The 17,287-nt window shown below is 36.6% G+C and overlaps 2 protein-coding genes and 1 non-coding gene across 6 annotated transcripts; 2 read left to right on the top strand and 1 right to left on the bottom strand.

Annotated features, from left to right (window-relative positions):
- The first annotated feature begins 3,753 nt into the window (after window positions 1-3,753).
- On the top strand, window positions 3,754-11,902 carry LOC140789078 (uncharacterized). 3 transcript variants are annotated; one of them, XM_073138678.1, is made up of 15 exons: window positions 3,754-4,483; window positions 6,089-6,210; window positions 6,315-6,403; window positions 6,491-6,526; window positions 6,897-7,045; window positions 7,117-7,214; window positions 8,061-8,125; window positions 8,293-8,789; window positions 8,871-8,958; window positions 9,050-9,193; window positions 9,750-10,318; window positions 10,422-10,560; window positions 10,642-10,710; window positions 11,081-11,209; window positions 11,424-11,902. In XM_073138678.1, the coding sequence occupies exons 1-15, from the start codon at window positions 4,287-4,289 to the stop codon at window positions 11,535-11,537; spliced, it is 2,505 nt and encodes an 834-aa protein (XP_072994779.1). In that variant the 5' UTR covers window positions 3,754-4,286; the 3' UTR covers window positions 11,538-11,902. The 3 variants fall into 3 exon arrangements, with proteins under 3 accessions (XP_072994779.1, XP_072994778.1, XP_072994780.1); XM_073138677.1 differs by having other exon boundaries at window positions 4,071-4,483; window positions 6,491-6,544; XM_073138679.1 differs by lacking the exon at window positions 9,050-9,193 and having other exon boundaries at window positions 4,071-4,483; window positions 6,491-6,544.
- A 366-nt stretch (window positions 11,903-12,268) lies between these two features.
- Window positions 12,269-15,317, top strand: LOC140789080 (F-box protein At5g52880). 2 transcript variants are annotated; one of them, XR_012109130.1, is made up of 6 exons: window positions 12,269-12,522; window positions 12,778-12,929; window positions 13,613-13,700; window positions 13,781-13,928; window positions 14,522-14,673; window positions 14,942-15,317. XR_012109130.1 is itself a non-coding variant. In XM_073138682.1 (6 exons), the coding sequence occupies exons 1-6, from the start codon at window positions 12,329-12,331 to the stop codon at window positions 15,074-15,076; spliced, it is 924 nt and encodes a 307-aa protein (XP_072994783.1). In that variant the 5' UTR covers window positions 12,269-12,328; the 3' UTR covers window positions 15,077-15,317. The 2 variants fall into 2 exon arrangements, 1 of the variants encoding a protein (XP_072994783.1); XM_073138682.1 differs by having other exon boundaries at window positions 13,781-13,983.
- Window positions 15,318-16,236: 919 nt separating this feature from the next.
- On the bottom strand, window positions 16,237-16,387 carry LOC140789998 (small nucleolar RNA snoR145). The gene has a single exon (XR_012109298.1). It is a non-coding gene; the product is annotated as a small nucleolar RNA snoR145 (small nucleolar RNA).
- Between the last annotated feature and the right edge of the window lie 900 nt (window positions 16,388-17,287).

Raw genomic sequence — 17,287 nt, forward strand, 5'->3', positions numbered from 1 at the left:
GATGCGTAAAAAGTAAATTCAACGCGCTCCGTCCAAAGTCGTTAGGGTTATCTAAAAGTACCTCACAAGATAAATAAAAATAGATTCTTAGGGATAGATTAATTAACTCTTATATCATCTACTTTATTGAGATAAGGTATAAAACCCTCTTTTAATTATTAAAGTGCCTTTGAAATAAGAAGAAAAAATTGGTACCAATGCTTTTTATCAAAAAGCATGTCATCTCGGTTTTTATTGGCAAAGTGTTTGAACCGACCTACAAAAGCATGTCTAAAAAACTTCTGAATATTTAAGAACACAATTCAAACCAGTTGACAAACATTTTGTCTATGAAAAATATTCCATCTTTTAAGAATGCAAGAACTTGCATTCAAACCACTAGCAAACGCTGTCAACCTTTTACTTTTAAACTCTACAAAAACCTTTCATCCAACTTATGCATAATATTGCATATGCTCACTGCAAACAATTCCGACACTTGAACATCAATAAAATACTTTACACATATTTGTCAATTACATTAAAACCTTACAAGATGAAACAAACTAAACCTAACACTGTTGACTCCTTTTCCTCACATAAAGTTGGGGAGTAGACTATACTTTCTGTTAATTATAATAAGTCCCATGTGTTCTATTTAGGTTGGTGGCTGGCCACCCTCAATATTTTCTCCCTTTCATGTATGTCTTACTTGTCTAGTGACCACCAAAGGCAAGCATGACTCAAGAAAAACTTTAAATCAATCTCTATCTCCCCATATAACAACAATAGCTCTGTTGGCAGGCATGTGATATGTAATCGTATTATTAGGTACGTGGGCAGTCATATGCTTCCCCCTTGCCATGTAAAGAGAACTTAGATGAGGCCCACTCTACTCCCCTAAGGTGGAAATCCATTAATTAGAGGTTAAATTACAATCTACTCTTTAAACTATCTAAAATTTACTCATGGCAAATTAATATATTAGTGTCCCTCATCATATTTATATAATTAAAAATGCAAATTGTATCTTTTTATACTTCAACGCAATACTGGTCCGGGAGTAGTGGATAACTTAATATAAAGTTAAATATTAGGTTACTTACATCTAGATCTCTGAACTATTGTTTTTAAAATAATGCCTCCAGATTAGTTGGTAATGGGAAAAAAAATTTATAGATACTAACTAAAAGTTTTTTATCAGAAAAATATCCATGGTATTCGTATACCTTCTTGTACCCGGAAAGTAATAACTATGAAAAGTACAGGAGTTTAAAATGAAAATATTCTAAAAAAAAAAACAATAATGATTGGTGCAACAGGGAGTGCATGGGATCTTTTGGCCAGCATCAAAGCAACAGAGGGTGTCTCCTTTTTAGCCCTTGTCTTCTCAAAACGCAGCACCAACTAGATAAAAGCCCCCATGGTGTTGAGCATAGGATGAGAAGTACTGTATATAAATTTGTTGCCTTTGGATTCATTGTACTAAATCTATCTATCTATCCATATCTCTCTCTCTCTCTCTCTCACAGTTCGCAGTTCGATTTATTTGCGACAAGACAAATGAGTGGAGACATTTACTTTGTAAGGTGGTGGTGGTCGTCTTCTTCCTCTTATTTCTTATTTCTTCTTTCTTCTTTCTTCTTTCTTCTTTTGGTGTGATGTCCACCTTCGTTCGTTCATTGGATAAAGAAGACTTTTGTTAGATAAAAGACTTCGTTACTAAGGCAAGCATCTTTACACGTACTCTGTGATCAATTCACTCGGATAGAAATGGAGAAGATATCTCAAGGGAGTTAGAAAGGGAAAAGTTTTTAAGTGTAATCCCTTTTCTTAGTTATAAACTTATATAATGATTAAGGACGTCTTTTGGAGTTTGGACGCCATGTTCTTGAGAAGACCCGAAGGTGGTCTACCAATTAATGGAGGCTGACCTGGCAGTCACTGTCAGCAACAGCAGCACTGGACCAGCAGAATCATGTGAGAGATCACAACTTTCTGGGCTTGGATTCTTGTCGGCATCACTAGGATCTGCCACCTGTCGAGATTGGATTCGCCGGGGCTGGAAATATATTCTTTATACCGGAGGGGATCTCCCCATTTTTTAACTCTTAAAGTTGGTAAGGGGTTGGAATCTCCATCCTTTAGATACTAACCACTGCTTTTATTCATTTATTTATTTATTTATTTTATTTGTTTTCCTCAAAAGAAGGAACAAAAATTAGAATATAAAAGTTAGGTTATCCCAGTTAAATACTTGCAAATCAGTGGTAGTGCTTCTTCTATAGCTTCTTATCATCATATATGTTAAGAGAGAAAGCTTCTTATATATTATTGATATATGCCTTCTGAGTTGTCGTTTATGTTGGCTGATAATTAGTATATTTAGAACATAAAAATCCTAAACGGTAATTAGAGAATTTGGTATATATTTCAGTATATATATATACTTTTATTACTATTAATGATGTTTATGAATATTATTGAAAGTCTTAGAAATAGATTTTGACACAAATCTAAAAAACTTAGTTCAGTCCAAAAATCTATATAAACTCTTTTATTTTCTCTCTCTCATTCTAATATAATATTTAATAATTCTCTACTCGTAAACAAGTCGAGTGACCAAGAGTCTAGCTATTTAATACCATCAACTTCTCTTTTATGAGTCCCGTGATCCATCGAGTGTAATCGAGCTTACACATCAATCACATACACATCTGTGCCCAACCCAAAGCCTTCAACCTCATCAATTGCACATCATGACTGCTACTTTATAATTACTCTTCCATAAAAACATATATATATATATATATTTATTAGAGTTATCGAATTGGTCACATCGAACCACTTTAGAAAAAAATTTAGACTTACCGAACCATAGTCTCCGATGTTACCTACTGACACAAAACTTACAAGTCTAATTCAATCCAAAATATCAACCTATTAAGGGAAGACTTAAGAATCTATATAAACTCTCTCACTTTTCATTCTTCGTAGAACTACATTCTCATAGTTATATGATATTTAGTAAATATATTAAAAGTAAAGAGAAAAATAATAGAAGAAAAACTTAAAAAATAAAAAAAGAAAAGAGAAAAAAGCTAGACTTTAATTTACTTTTCTTCTAAAATAATCTATAGTTGCAAAGTTTGGTTAATCCAAGCAGAAGCCCACGTGGGTTCATTTCCAACGCCAACATTAATTAATAGTTTATTAGTGAACATAATGAGTTTTTGTTCATGAACTGGACACATCTCTGACCTAAATTTAGGTGCAAATGAATAATAAATTCCAAGGAGCACAGCAAGCACCCAATAGTAGGACCAAATATACGACATGATCTCTTACACTAGCTATTGCATGAATTAACCAAAATAATACGACCCGCAGGAGGACAACTGGACAAATGCTTCCATCTGGAGACCAATCAAGAGGAGGAGCAAATTATACGTGCTTTTTTATTTGAGGCTTGTGTCGCTTTACATAGTACACCACTATTGGCTTCATATTAGATGTAGGTCCAATTAACAATACCTCTAATTCCCACGAAATCTTTTTAGAAGATAAAATAATAAAAATAAAGTGGTGATAATATGAATAATTGAAGAATATAGAACAATAATTTAACAAAATAAAAAAGGAGAATTTGATTTATTAAAAATATAGTCGAAAGGTAAGCCGCCGGCTAATACTAAGCACTTGCCACGTGGGACGTCCTAGTCAGAGCAACATAATAAAGATCCTATAAAGAGCCATAGCACTACACTACTCTGTGTGCCGAAGAAAAGATCCCATTAGAAAGCAAGCAAAGAGCCAAAGAGATGACCACCGAAGGTTCAACAGCAAACAGCGTTCCAGCGCGAACCCACGCTCTTCCCTCCCTTTCCTTTCTCCCGCGTACGTAGTACTACTACCACCACGTCGTTTTCCGACCACCACCGATTCGACTTTCCAAATACCCTGCTTTTGCGTCCAACCTTTGTTATTATTATTATTATTATTATTATTATTATTATTGTTATTTATTTTTCACTTTAACCCCTCTCCTTTTCTATAAATACTACCTCCACCCGATCCCACGTCGCATTTCTCGCAACTCCTGTCCGAGAATCCTCACCCCCGTTTTTAGCAACGAAAAAAGGAAGAAAAACCCCCCTCCTACCTTTCCTCCAATTTCTGCGAAGCTCGGTATTTGAAACTTGAATCCCGTCAAAGTTCGGAGTCTCCTCCGCGGAGCCCGGCGAGGCGAGATCGGATCTTTGCATGTTGAGGTACGAATTTGATATAGGGGTTCGGGTGCGAAGCGGATGGAGCAGAAGCATCTACTCATGTCAGCGTTTGGGGTCGGGATCGGAGTCGGGGTCGGGCTCGGCGTTGGAAAGTGGGCGGCGCCGATGTCGGCGACCGGGGTGACGGAGGAAAATGTGGAGGCGGAGTTGATGAGGCAGGTGATGGATGGGAGGGACAGCAAGGTTACCTTCGATGAATTCCCCTATTATCTCAGGTAAATAAAAAGAAAAAGAAAAATTCGTCTTTGATTTTTTTTTTAAATTCTTGCGTGGATTTTCACTGTTCCGTACCGAATTGAACCATGAGGCCTCGTGAAGGGAGAGATTCGTTCGTTTTTCTGGAATGATTGGTTGGTGTTTGTCCCCTATTTAGTTTTGGATATTAGATCTAATGGGTGGTTCGCCTTTCGTTTTTAAATTGGTATTTGTTCTTTTCATTCTTGTATGGTTCTTCGAGGTGTTATGCGTGGATCCTGTGTCAGATGGGGTCAACAGTAGGATATCTTTTTCTTTTTTTTTTTCTTTTTTTGGCTAATAAAACACACCTTCCATGTCTTCTTGGATGAGTGGGGTGGCCAATAATTGTTAAAAAGCCCATACCCTGTGTCTCCAACTTGTCCTTTTTCTTTAGTTTCTTTTAATATCTGCAGATGGAATCTGGATTTCTTTCATCTGTTGGTATTTATTTTTGGAATTTGGCGTATCATCTGTCTATGCCTGTAATATAGTGTATATGCAATACTATTATAACTATAGACCTTAATCCTTGTGATTTCGTTAGAATTTAGAATATTTTGGTTAGATCTTATTGGCTAATATTTTATTAGAGAATACAGTGTTAATTTGTTTTGTGAAATACATAAAAGTGAAGTGAAAAAATTGAAATACATAATTTGTTGCATAAAAAATGCAATTATCAGTTCTTTGTAATTTCGAATTTGCCCAGTTAATGTGATGCAAGTGGTTTAAATTTATAAGGGAAATAATGTAGATTGCAAGACTGTCAATTATTTCTCCCTTCACAGATTTAGTTTTAGTGCACAAATAACCACTTTATTATCGAAGTCGGTTTGATATACATATTGAAATCTGATTCACCTTAGAAGCTTTAGCTTGTAATTTGTGGACCTATCTATAATTCCATATCAGGCCTTAATAGTTTGACTTTTTATTTCATCCAGTGACTCCAAACTGTTGACTTAGTAACGATCTAACAAGTCCATTCCCGATTGGCCACATCAAACCCGAGTTCCAGTACCAATAGCAAGACCAGAAAACAGTATAGAAAGAAGAGAAAACTAGGAGCCCCAAACCCAACGGAACTAGGAATTGATATCCATAATGGAATCCAATTCAGTTCAAAAACTTAAGTCATGTCAGTTGTGGACTATACTATGTCAAACCTTCACATCTTATAACCTTACATGTGACTTGAAATTTCTATCATAATATCTCGCACAATGTCTAATTGAGTATTGTCCAAGTCCGTCAAGCAGTCCATGAAGGCATAAATAATCCTCAATCCTTTTATGGATATATTATCGTAATGTGAACATGAATGGTAAAGTAAGCAATAGAACAAAGCTGATTTCAGTATTAGACTTTTGGTACTTTTATGTGACTTCAAAAATTATATCATCCAAATGTTTCTATGGAAAGAAAGGGGTTTCTATTTTCTTTATGCCAAGGCAATTATCACTAGATCCTACTGTAACTTGGCTTTCTTAGCTTGCTTTTGTAACAGCCAAGTATGTCTTTGGTATGCTAACTACTTCAAGTTGGTTGGGTATTCCCCTTCCTACTGTTGATGTTGTTGATAGTGAACAGACGCGAGTTGTCTTGACAAGTGCAGCCTATGTTCACTTGAAGCAAGCAGACTTGTCCAAGTATATCCGAAACCTTTCCCCTGCAAGTCGGGCTATATTACTTTCAGGTCCTGCAGGTAGTTTACATAACTTGTTCTTTCCTCGAATTTAATTCAAAGTGCCTGAACTTGCATATATCAAATCATTCTTTTACTCTAATGTTGTGCATGTCCACCTGAAGAGCTTTACCAGCAAATGCTTGCGAAGGCTTTATCCCATTACTTTGAGTCCAAGTTGCTCTTGCTAGATCTTATGGACTTCTCACTAAAGGTTAGTCAAGTGCAATTGTAGTTTTCTTGTTTTTGCTTGTATTTACATCGTTTTGATTCTGATATTATCTCCGGCATTTGGTTGCAGATTCAGAGCAAATATGGCATATCGAACAAAGATTCAGTAAGACTTGTATTACATGTATAACACAGTATTAGATATTATCTTAGCTTAACATGGCAAAAATTGTACAGATTATAGTATTTCACCGGTAAAATTAATTTTACTGTTGTTTACAGCCATACTCATTTAAACAAAAGGCTCTCTGAAGTATGAATGTTTTATCTTAGACAAGAGGCACATGGGAAATAGATGCCGCACTTTCTTGTTACACCTTGCAGTGAGACTTGTAAATATTATTCAGTCTTCAGCATGATGCTGATAAATTCATTGGATGTGATGCATAGCCTTCCACAATTTTTGACATGGCAACAAAATTCTCATGTGAAGAAATAAATCATGTTTGAAGAATTTCTGCTTTTCCTGTTTACAGTTTCATAAAAGATCGGTTTCTGAGACAACATTGGAGAAGGTGTCTGGTCTCCTCGGATCTCTTTCAATAATTCCTAAGAGGGAGGAGCCTAAAGGTATCAATGCAGGATTAATACGCAGGCAAAGCAGCAGCATGGAGTTAAGGCCAAGGTATTGAACTTGTTAAGTTGATGATTCTGTTTTGCATGAACCTTATCTATATGTGACTTCTGTATTCTCAGGTGTTCAGATTGTGCTAGTAGTGGTTCTATGCTTCGGAAAAATGCTTCGGTCTCGTCTGATATGAGTGACCTCTCGTCACAATGTGGTGGAAATCCAGGTTATCTCACTTTCTGTTACTCGTTTTAGAAACTAAGTTGTGTAAAAGTTTAATATATTGTGAGTTGTTATATTTGCACTTTATCTAAAACAACTCTAATTTGTTGCTTTCAACATTGGAGGTACAGCGAGTATATACATCAGCACTATGTCATCCTAATTTATTTTATATCAGTTTCCGTGCATAATACGGCGAGAATACTTCCCTCAACTGAAAGTTTTGGGCATTAAGATTGGTTTTTATCGGTGCAGATACTATATTACTATTGTTTAGAGGGAAACAAAACTTAACTGTATGTTAACTTGTGGCAATTCCTCTTCTTTTATCAGACTTCACTCTTTATGATTTGCTGAATATAAGCCACTCTGTTCAGCAGTTCCCCTTAGTTTGCTTTTCCACCTGAGACCTATATGTTTTCTCTAACTGTTTTCCACCTGAGACCTCTGTGTTTTCTCTAAGTGCATACATCTAACACCATTTTATTTGATCTCAAAAATGTGGTGTTGAAAATTGAAAATTGATTTATTTTAGGTTGCAGCAATTGCTTATAAAATTTTTGGTAATTCTAAAGCAAGCCATGAAAAGCTTCTCTATGTTGGTTATTTAGTTTGGCTGAATCTCATGAGTTTTAGCCAAAATCACTAAAAATAGCAGAAACTGACACAAATTGTAGTAATTGCCAAAATAGGAACTGCTGAAAACAGCCAAAACTTGTGCTATTTGGTTTGAGAAAAATGGACCCATAGCTGGGAAATATTGTTTCAGGCCAAAACATGAAACTATGATTGATCTTTAAGATAACCATTTTTCACAATTGATCTAGAATATGATTTTTCAACTGTGCAGTTCCTCTCAGGCGTACCAGCAGTTGGTCTTTCGATGAGCATATTTTCATCAAATCACTCTACAAGGTACTTCCCTTTATGTCCTGCTAGTATCCTTGACCTTTTAAAATATTTTTTTATTTTTGAAATGTTGTGCAGCACAATTAGATTGCTTCTGGTGTTGAATACTCTGTTGGCTTGTAGTTTATTTGAAATAGTTCTTAGGAGGGTGCTGACTTGACTTTGTTGTCCAGGTCCTTGTTAGAGTCTCCAGAAGTAATCCCGTTGTCCTTTACATAAGGGATGTTGAGGACTTTATGCAGAGATCCAAAAGGATGCCAGTTTTGTTTCAGAAAATGTTAAACCGACTATCTGGACCAGTGTTGGTACTTGGTTCAAGGTTGGTAGAATCTGATAGCGATTATAGAGATGTGGACAGGATGCTCAGTAGTCTATTCACTTACAACATTGAAATTAAGCCTCCGGAAGATGAGACCCATTTGGTTAGCTGGAAATCCCAATTGGAAGAGGACATGAAAATGATCCAAATTCAGGATAATAGAAACCACATTACAGAAGTACTAGCAGCAAATGATCTTGACTGCGACGATTTGGGCTCAATCTGCCTATCGGATGCTATGGTTCTCAGCAATTACATAGAAGAAATTATCATATCAGCAGTTTCCTATCATTTGATGAATAACAAGGATCCTGACTACAGGAATGGGAAGCTTATCATTTCCTCGAAGAGGTCAGATAGTATATGATGATTCTCTGTACTGAGCTTTTCTATTTTCTTATTGTACTTTATCTTCTTTTTTTTTCGTGACAGTTTATCCCATGGATTGAGTATATTCCAAGAAAGTAGCCTTGGTGGGAAGGATACTCTAAAACTGGAGACAAATGCTGAATCAGGGAAGGTATGTAACAAATATTTTGATGAATAACATAATACAATGCTGTGCTAATTTCAAAAATAGCTGCATAGACCACAAATACTTTTCTTTACAGGAAGCTCTAAATGATGATACTGCAATTGCCATAAAATCTGAAACCATTGCTGAGGAATCACCACCTGAAAATAAAAGTGAAGCTGATAAGTCAGCACCTGCAACTAAGGATGGCGAGAATTCATCTCTGCCAGCAAAAGCTCCTGTAAATTTTCTTTTTCAACTTATGGTGCTTCTTTCCTTCACTGTGTTTCATATGACCTTGTATTTCAGATTTTTCTCCTTAGCATGTTATGCATAAGAAGAGCTGTTTTCTCATAAAGCTGTCTCAGAGATAATAATGTATTTGGATTATGTGGATAATAATATAACTGGATTATGTGGACTATCAGTCATATTGAATAAAAACCTGCTAAAATATTAATTACTCGGGGAACTCTTATATACATGTTACAGGAGCTAAATTTTCTCTTTTTTCAAGGGACAAAATGATAGTTAATAAAATAATTCCTCTTCTTTTTTCATGCTATTCTGAATCAGAATATAATCTTTCTTTTCCTTGTGTTTGCATTATTATTTGGGATCACTTCTCAGTTCCCACTTATATTGTGAAACCTTTCATTTCATTTTTGTTTCATCTTAAGATCCTCTGAGCAGAGTCTGTTGTGAGTTAAAAAATGTTAGAAATACAACTCCATTGTTACATATTTGCATTAAGCAGCATGGTAAATGTTTATGAATTTTCTTACTTTCCTGAGCAGGAAGTTGCTCCAGACAATGAATTTGAAAAGCGAATCAGGCCTGAGGTTATCCCTGCCAGTGAAATTGGAGTTACTTTTGATGACATAGGTGCCTTGGATGATATCAAAGAGTCACTTCAAGAGTTGGTCATGCTTCCTCTTCGACGACCTGACCTCTTCAAAGGAGGTCTTTTAAAGCCTTGCAGAGGCATACTACTATTTGGGCCTCCCGGAACTGGGAAGACTATGCTTGCCAAGGCCATTGCGAATGAAGCTGGTGCAAGTTTCATTAATGTTTCAATGTCCACCATCACATCCAAATGGTTTGGGGAAGATGAAAAGAATGTTAGAGCACTGTTTACTCTAGCTGCAAAGGTTGCTCCTACTATTATTTTTGTGGATGAGGTTGACAGTATGCTTGGGCAGCGAACTAGGGTTGGAGAACATGAGGCAATGCGCAAAATCAAGAATGAATTCATGAGTCACTGGGATGGACTCTTAACAAAATGTGGAGAAAGAATCCTTGTTCTGGCAGCGACAAACAGACCATTCGACCTTGACGAAGCAATTATTAGGAGGTTCGAGCGCAGGTGTGTCTGGATGTATAATCGATTCATACTTTAGAGGGGCATGGTTATAGCTATTACCAATGAATATGATGTATTTTTTAGATCTAATTTCTATATTTAACAGAATCATGGTTGGGCTACCAACTTTAGAGAGTAGAGAATCAATATTGAGGACACTTCTGTCAAAAGAAGATGTTGAAGGAGAACTTGACTACAAGGAGCTTGCCACAATGACTGAAGGATATAGCGGGAGTGATCTTAAGGTCCGTATGTTTCTTTTGGTGTTGCAACATCACAATGATTAACTACTAAACTTCGAGAATCTTTTTTTTGGGGGGGGGCAGAACCTGTGTGTGACAGCTGCATATCGCCCTGTTAGGGAGCTAATTCAGAAGGAAAGACAAAAAGAACTGGTAAGACATTTTGGCCTCAACTTTTATGTATTAAATTAACTTTCTCAATCTGAAATTTGCTGATTAACGGCTTTGAGAGCTTAGTAGCTATGAAGGCTAACAAGAAAGGCAGGTTAACCCTAATCTTTACAACACAGTTCTTCTAACACATGTTATAACTTTTTGTTCCTTTGCCCCTTATTATGTTGATTGCCATTGCCTGCTAATTTAGAACTCAGATCTTCAGTTTCTTATTCGGATACATCAAATGTACTTTCTCCCTGTTACTATTATCTTGTTTTGCATAATTTGATTCGTCAAGTTTGGAAACCGTGATATTTGTTCCTTAACTAGTTTTGGCTTCTCAAGTGTGATGAACTTTGTGGCTCAGGAGAGAAGGCAGAATGCTGAAAAGAGGGAGATTGCAGGAGAGGCTTCACAAAGCAGTGAAGTGGGCAATGAACAGAAAATCACTCTCAGACCCTTAAACATGGAAGACTTGCGGCAGGCAAAGAATCAAGTGAGCTATGCTTATCCTTTTCTCCATATATTAGGAAGTAGCATGGTGCATTCATACTCCCCATGGGATATTTGCACGAGGAGTATATTCATCAGCACACTACGTATTATCATTATTGCTTTCCACAATAGATTTTTATTAGATTTTGTCGATGTATACTATATCCCCAGGTTGCCTTTTAAGCTAATTCAGTTCACAATAAATCATGATTCAGGTTGCCGCGAGTTTTGCCACTGAAGGCTGTGTGATGAATGAGTTGAAGCAGTGGAATGATTTATATGGGGAAGGAGGCTCAAGAAAGAAGCAACAATTATCATACTTCCTGTAGAGCAACACTTGTATCTATATACACACACTTGGATGTGTGGTTTTGGCTCCGAAACGTCGATTGCTTTGTGGGGAATAAAAGTGAAAAAAGATACGAGGGAGGGAGCATTAAGTTGCTGTCCGACAGACATCCTTTTTGCACAACATGGGTTTTTCCAGCAGAGCTTATTCCTTTGATGGAGACCCAATAAGACAGCCATGTAACATTCTTTCATAATTATCTATGTTTTGGCATGTAGATATATGTCTGCTTATTTCTTCTTTTTCTTTTTTTCCCCCCTTTGATTGAGCGTCTGATAACGATTTGTACAAATTTATCTTATCATTTGTTGGACACTATTATTTTTATGTTAGTTGACTTTATCATCCTCTGTTTGTAAGATATCAAACTACAATCTCTCCCTCTCCTCTAACTTAAGCTTTGCATTTCATAAGATAAAAAAGTTGTTATTTGTTTTGAGTTTAAGGTTTTCCAAACTGATTCAGTAATTAAATATTTTTTATTTCCTTTTTATATCTAAATTAAATTTATTTTAAAAACATTAAAACTAATTAATCAAATTTGGTGCTTAGCTTCAAACCAAGGGTGACAGAGATTAGTAAATATTAGTGGTTTTCTTTTTCAATGGTTGTACATGGTGGGCTGTAACTTTAATAAAAGATCCGAAGCATTTTCCGAAGAATAAAATATCGACAATATTATTCGCCACTTTCTCGAGTAGCATTTACTGCACCGTATATAGGTTTGAAGTCGGTGGATCGGTTCGCTTGTCGACGAGAGGAGAGAGAGAGATGGAAGGAGGAACAGCGATGACGGAGAGATACGAGGAATTAGGGCTCGAGAATGCTCTCTCCCGTGCTTGGGATTACTCGACGGCGTGCGGCGAGCTCGGCCTCATCCTTCGCCTCGCCTACGCAAAGCTCCCCAAGAGCCTCCAGTCTCTCGTCTTCCGCCACACCCTCTTCGCCTTCCGGATCCTCCCCGAGTGTGTCTCCTCTCCTCTCCTCTCCTCTCTGTACCCCCTTCCTTTCCCCTCTTCGTTTCCCATCGATCTGGGAGTTAGTCGTAATCTCGATCAAAATTACCCCTTTGATACTAGTGATTACTTCGAATTTGATGGTTTGATGACCTTCCTGATCATTATGTGGAATACTTTAGTTAGCTTTGTCGAGAAAATCTCTCCATTTTGGGAATTAATTCTTTTAGTCGTGTATGTACTAACAAGGAATTGCATCTGCAGAGTGCAAACAGGGCATGGAGTAGCATCAGCTAACATCCTTCTCCAAGCAGCAGAAGCTGCACTCCCTAAACAGAGAAAGGCACAGGCTGTTTCGGAGTTCAAGCATTCTGTGGTTGCACATAAGAGGCGCGCTAAGGCTCACCAAGATGGAGGTAACTCATATATATGCCGTATAACAAATAGAACTACATAGTACTATACTTGATTATATGCAAGTAAATTGAGTTGTCATGTCAGATATCAGAAATGGTTACAGTTAAAGTACTGACATACTAACATTTCAAGAGGTATCCTGATTCATGATTGTACTAATCTGAGTTGAATCAGTATCTGTCCATTTTCTGGCTGCTTCTTTTAGTTTCTGATGTTTTAGATATCATGGTTGTTTTGAGGATTGGTCATTCTCCAAAAGGATTATGCCTTATGCTTGATATAGTTGTAGTAAGATAATCCAATTGGAACTCTTGTAAGTAGTGAATAACTGTATCGACAGAGATGGTCCTACTTTCTCTATTGAAAAATAGTTGGGTGGCATGAATAATGGCACATTCCAATGCTGTAAAGGTCCTATCCTTGTTCGAATTGGAGTTCTCAATTGCTTGTCTTCAAAAATCCTCTTAGAACTATATTTAGCATGAAAATGTCAGATAACTAATTTAATCTTGATATAAATCCTTAGGAGGACTCGTTCTACCTTTATGCCAAATTAAATATGGTTTGAACATGCAAGTGTAACAGTTAAGTATGGCTTGAACATGCTTATTTTGTGGTATTGCCCTTGAGATTTCTCGTGCTCTCCTTGAATGATAATTTGAATGTACTTACCACTTCTCAGGTTCTCTGCAATTACCACATGATGTTCTTGTTCACATGTTTGGCTTTCTGGACATGCGATCTTTAGTGGCAGTCAGTTGTGTATGCTGGTATGCTCCTATTGCTACATATCTTTGAGAATTTTGCTTCGCACTTCTTGCTGACAACATTCTCCATCTTCTCTTAGAAGGTCATGGAACTCAGCTGCAAATGACAATACCCTATGGAAGCTGCAGTATTCCTTTTTCTTCGGCAATCATGATATGAGCTGCAGAAGTAAAACAGATCATATGCCTGTTCAGGAGGAGGATATGATTGTCCAGGAGAACATGACAGAGGTGGACGTAGTAACCAATTTTAGCTGGCAAAAGGCTTTTAAGAGAAAATATATTGGTACACATCTTTTATTTTGAAGACTTTTGAGTAATCTGGCTATGCTAGGTGCTTGCTGGCAAATAGAGCACACCGAATTGGGTGCCATAGCTCACCTGATTGTGAATACACTACATCTGATAGTAATACTTTTGGTATTAAGTTGCAAGTGAGAATCACATAGTATCACGGATATGGAGATGCAACAGAGAATAGGAAGATTGTGACTATTGCACAATCCTTCTCCAAATTTTGGTTTTATTCCTCTGCCAAAGATCAATTTCTTCTTTGTCATGTTTGAAAAGCATGAATTACTTTTTTTCATCATCAGATGCCCTTTTTTTTATTATTGTTTTGTTGTTATGTAGGTTATCTATATGAATATTATGTCGGGGGCTTTGCATGCCATATATTATGTCTCCTTGTAGATTTCTATGATGTTTTTTTGGTAAAATTGGTAGCATAAAACTAGAGAATCTTCTATCAAATGATATAGTTACTGCCGACCTTCCTATGTTTCATTCTTCTTATGTAAAGGATAAACTGACATGTTCTGCAGGTGATTCTTCATTCAGATTCACATCAAATAGGGCATTTTGCAGGCATTGTGGATTGTTTATTTGGCTCGGCAACTTGACCTGTGCTAAATCACTTGATTGCCATAAACACGGAGAACATAAAGCTAAAATAAGACCAATGGCGCCTATTAAGGTAATCACTCTAATCAATCCAATTTACACATCCATCATTTTTTGCTAGTGCACATATCTCGTATATAACATATATCGCTGATCTTATGATCTGCAACTCCTCCATACAATCAAAAATCTTAATGTTCTGCAAGGCAAACGCTTCCATATTTGTGCACAGTAATTACAGGTTATTTGATGCCAAAAAAAAAAAAAAATCAGCTTCCACATTAGTGATCTAATTTTTACATGATACTGCATTGATACAAGCCTCTTGGTATTGTCATCAGGTTGTTGAGTACCTCCTGGGAGAGACAGATTTGATGATCTTTTCTTCAGACAGCGATGACAGCGATTCTGATGTATGGCCATGCGGCACACAACAGATACCCAAGTTGTGGGCCTATCCGAAGCTTGTCGATTAATATTCCCGAGATATGTGGCTTAGTATTGAGACAGCTTGGAGATATACGGATGTTTACTTACCATCCCAGCTGAAGGACTAGAGAGAGATGAGTTGTGAGGAACAAAGCAAAAGACGTTTTACTCCATAGGAAATGTTAAAGAACAGGTGATCTATTGATATATTGAGGTGTCTTGTATATTTTACAGTTGATCCATGTATACATCGGTCTTAAATCGCCGCCGCTGTGACTGTTCGTTGAAGCACCTCTTTCTTTGAGTCTAATTTGCTACTTGCTGGTGAACTGTTTAAAGTCGATCAGTACCTCTGATATAAAAATTCTGAACTCATAATTTTTAAAATTATAAAGTTAATCATACTTTCAGAAAAACTAATTGTACTGCTGATTGACTTATTAATTAAAATAAAATCATAGATTATCGTTGTGCTTAGACAAATAAATTTTCTTCTGATTTTTTATTAATTAAAATAAAATCATAGGTAATGGTTATAGCTAAACAAGTAGTCTTCCTTCTGATTTTTTACAGATTATTAGGGAGCATTTTCTAAGCGTGAAAGTTAATTGATCCAATATTTTTCCTTATTTTTAAAAATAATTGCATCCTTTTTTTTTAAACTATCGCACGTTTCTAACTTATTGACCTCCTTTATCTATATAATACTCTCCAAATATTCATTTTACTTCTATTTTAAAGAAATCAAGAATAAGGCAGTGATTAAATGTTTTATATTAAAGGAGTGAAAATGTCCTCTAGGTCTAGGTAAAATTAATCTTTATATTTAACGTAGTAGTATTTAAAGGTCCTGCGTCTTAAACAGTTGAATGCTAATTATTAAGTATTGCAATGGTTTTAGTGGTGAGATCACCACATCCAGAAGCAATAACAAGTCGAGGTGATTACTTTCATATAAAACTATCCGTTTTCAGGAAGATCTCTGTGATCCAATTACAACACGAAGTGCTTGCTCATCACCCGGTAATATGAAGACAATAAATAAAGTTTTGGTTGAATGCAATCTCTGAAATCCATCTAAAATCCGATCAAATTCACCGAGCAAACGACATAAAACTTGACAGATCCAAACACGGAACATCTCAACAAAATAGAATCCCTTGTGTATAAATAAGCAAAGATTACATTCTCCATCCGTCAAAGACAAAGAAGTGTAGCCGTGATTTCAGATGCTATGAAACCGAAAGCAATCCAAGCATCCTACGAAACGGCTTCGATTCCTCTGCGAAGGTTATAGATAAGCGTTGGAGAGGTCTCAACACTGGGAGACAAACACCACTCCGCTGGGTCCTTCGCTTATCGCAGAAACTCTCTTAAAAAATTAAAAATAAAAATGCTCTAAACGAAGACAAGATGTTCGGCAAAAAACCGAACTCGAAAATACTAGAGAGTACTCCGAGATCCGGTGAGATCTGAAGAAATCACCGCCGCTTTTCCTCTCCGAAGGCAAACTTGGATAATATCGCATTGCTATTAAGCGATTGATCCATAGGTCCTTCGAATTCTTTGGTAATAATAAAAAAAAATCAAAATCAAGAAAATAATAGGAAAAATAAAAAGGCGACGGATGCTCAGTGAATACGAACCAAAATATAAGATCTCATATCACCGTACACAGCGATCAATGAAGAGATTTGTTTGCTCTTCATCGCATCCGAGTAAGAGATTTTTAAGGAAACAGGAAGGATTTCTTACGCTAGACGTCGAGGGAGAAGAACGTAGTGGTGTGAGAGAGAGGAGGTTAGGGTTCGGGGGCGGCGGCAAGAGGAGAGAGGTTTAGGTTAAGTTTTGGTCTCTTATATAGGCTAGGCTGCTCTCCTCCAAACAAACTGAGCTCGAATTTAAATAACCGAAGCTTGATCAAAAGTTGGCTCGATTAAACCTCACTCGACAAGGCTTGGTACCACCACAATCCAAATTCAAGTTCAAATTCAAATTTAATAAAGCCGTTTGAAATTATTGCTTACGACTCGAGCTCAAGGTCGCATCAAGCTTGATTTGTTTCTTCTTCGAGCTTGAATTGAAAGTGTGAGAATTGACAAAATGATAGCTAACACATTTGTTATAATTTGACGCACAAACGGAGTAAGATAAGTGCTATCCAGTGATTAGTAATCCCCTAGCTAGATACAATTTTCTAAGAAATAGGTCATGCTCTCAAAGTATAAGCATATAACATTATAATTTTAGAGAAATTA

The sequence above is a fragment of the Typha latifolia genome, chromosome 5 (assembly GCF_019914945.1).
Source record: "Typha latifolia isolate L0001 chromosome 5, TyphaL0001v2, whole genome shotgun sequence".
NCBI lineage: Eukaryota > Viridiplantae > Streptophyta > Magnoliopsida > Poales > Typhaceae > Typha > Typha latifolia.

What these genes read in the sequence shown, in the direction of transcription:
- LOC140789078 (XM_073138677.1), top strand. Translation starts at nt 4,287, where the DNA reads ATGGAGCAGAAGCATCTACTCATGTCAGCGTTTGGGGTCGGGATCGGA. An exon ending in GAATTCCCCTATTATCTCAG is followed by an intron (nt 4,484 to 6,088) that starts GTAAATAAAAAG and finishes TGTTGTTGATAG; the next exon opens with TGAACAGACGCGAGTTGTCT. An exon ending in TGCGGCAGGCAAAGAATCAA is followed by an intron (nt 11,210 to 11,423) that starts GTGAGCTATGCT and finishes ATCATGATTCAG; the next exon opens with GTTGCCGCGAGTTTTGCCAC.
- LOC140789080 (XM_073138682.1), top strand. Translation starts at nt 12,329, where the DNA reads ATGGAAGGAGGAACAGCGATGACGGAGAGATACGAGGAATTAGGGCTC. An exon ending in GCAGTCAGTTGTGTATGCTG is followed by an intron (nt 13,701 to 13,780) that starts GTATGCTCCTAT and finishes TTCTCTTAGAAG; the next exon opens with GTCATGGAACTCAGCTGCAA. An exon ending in GACCAATGGCGCCTATTAAG is followed by an intron (nt 14,674 to 14,941) that starts GTAATCACTCTA and finishes TATTGTCATCAG; the next exon opens with GTTGTTGAGTACCTCCTGGG.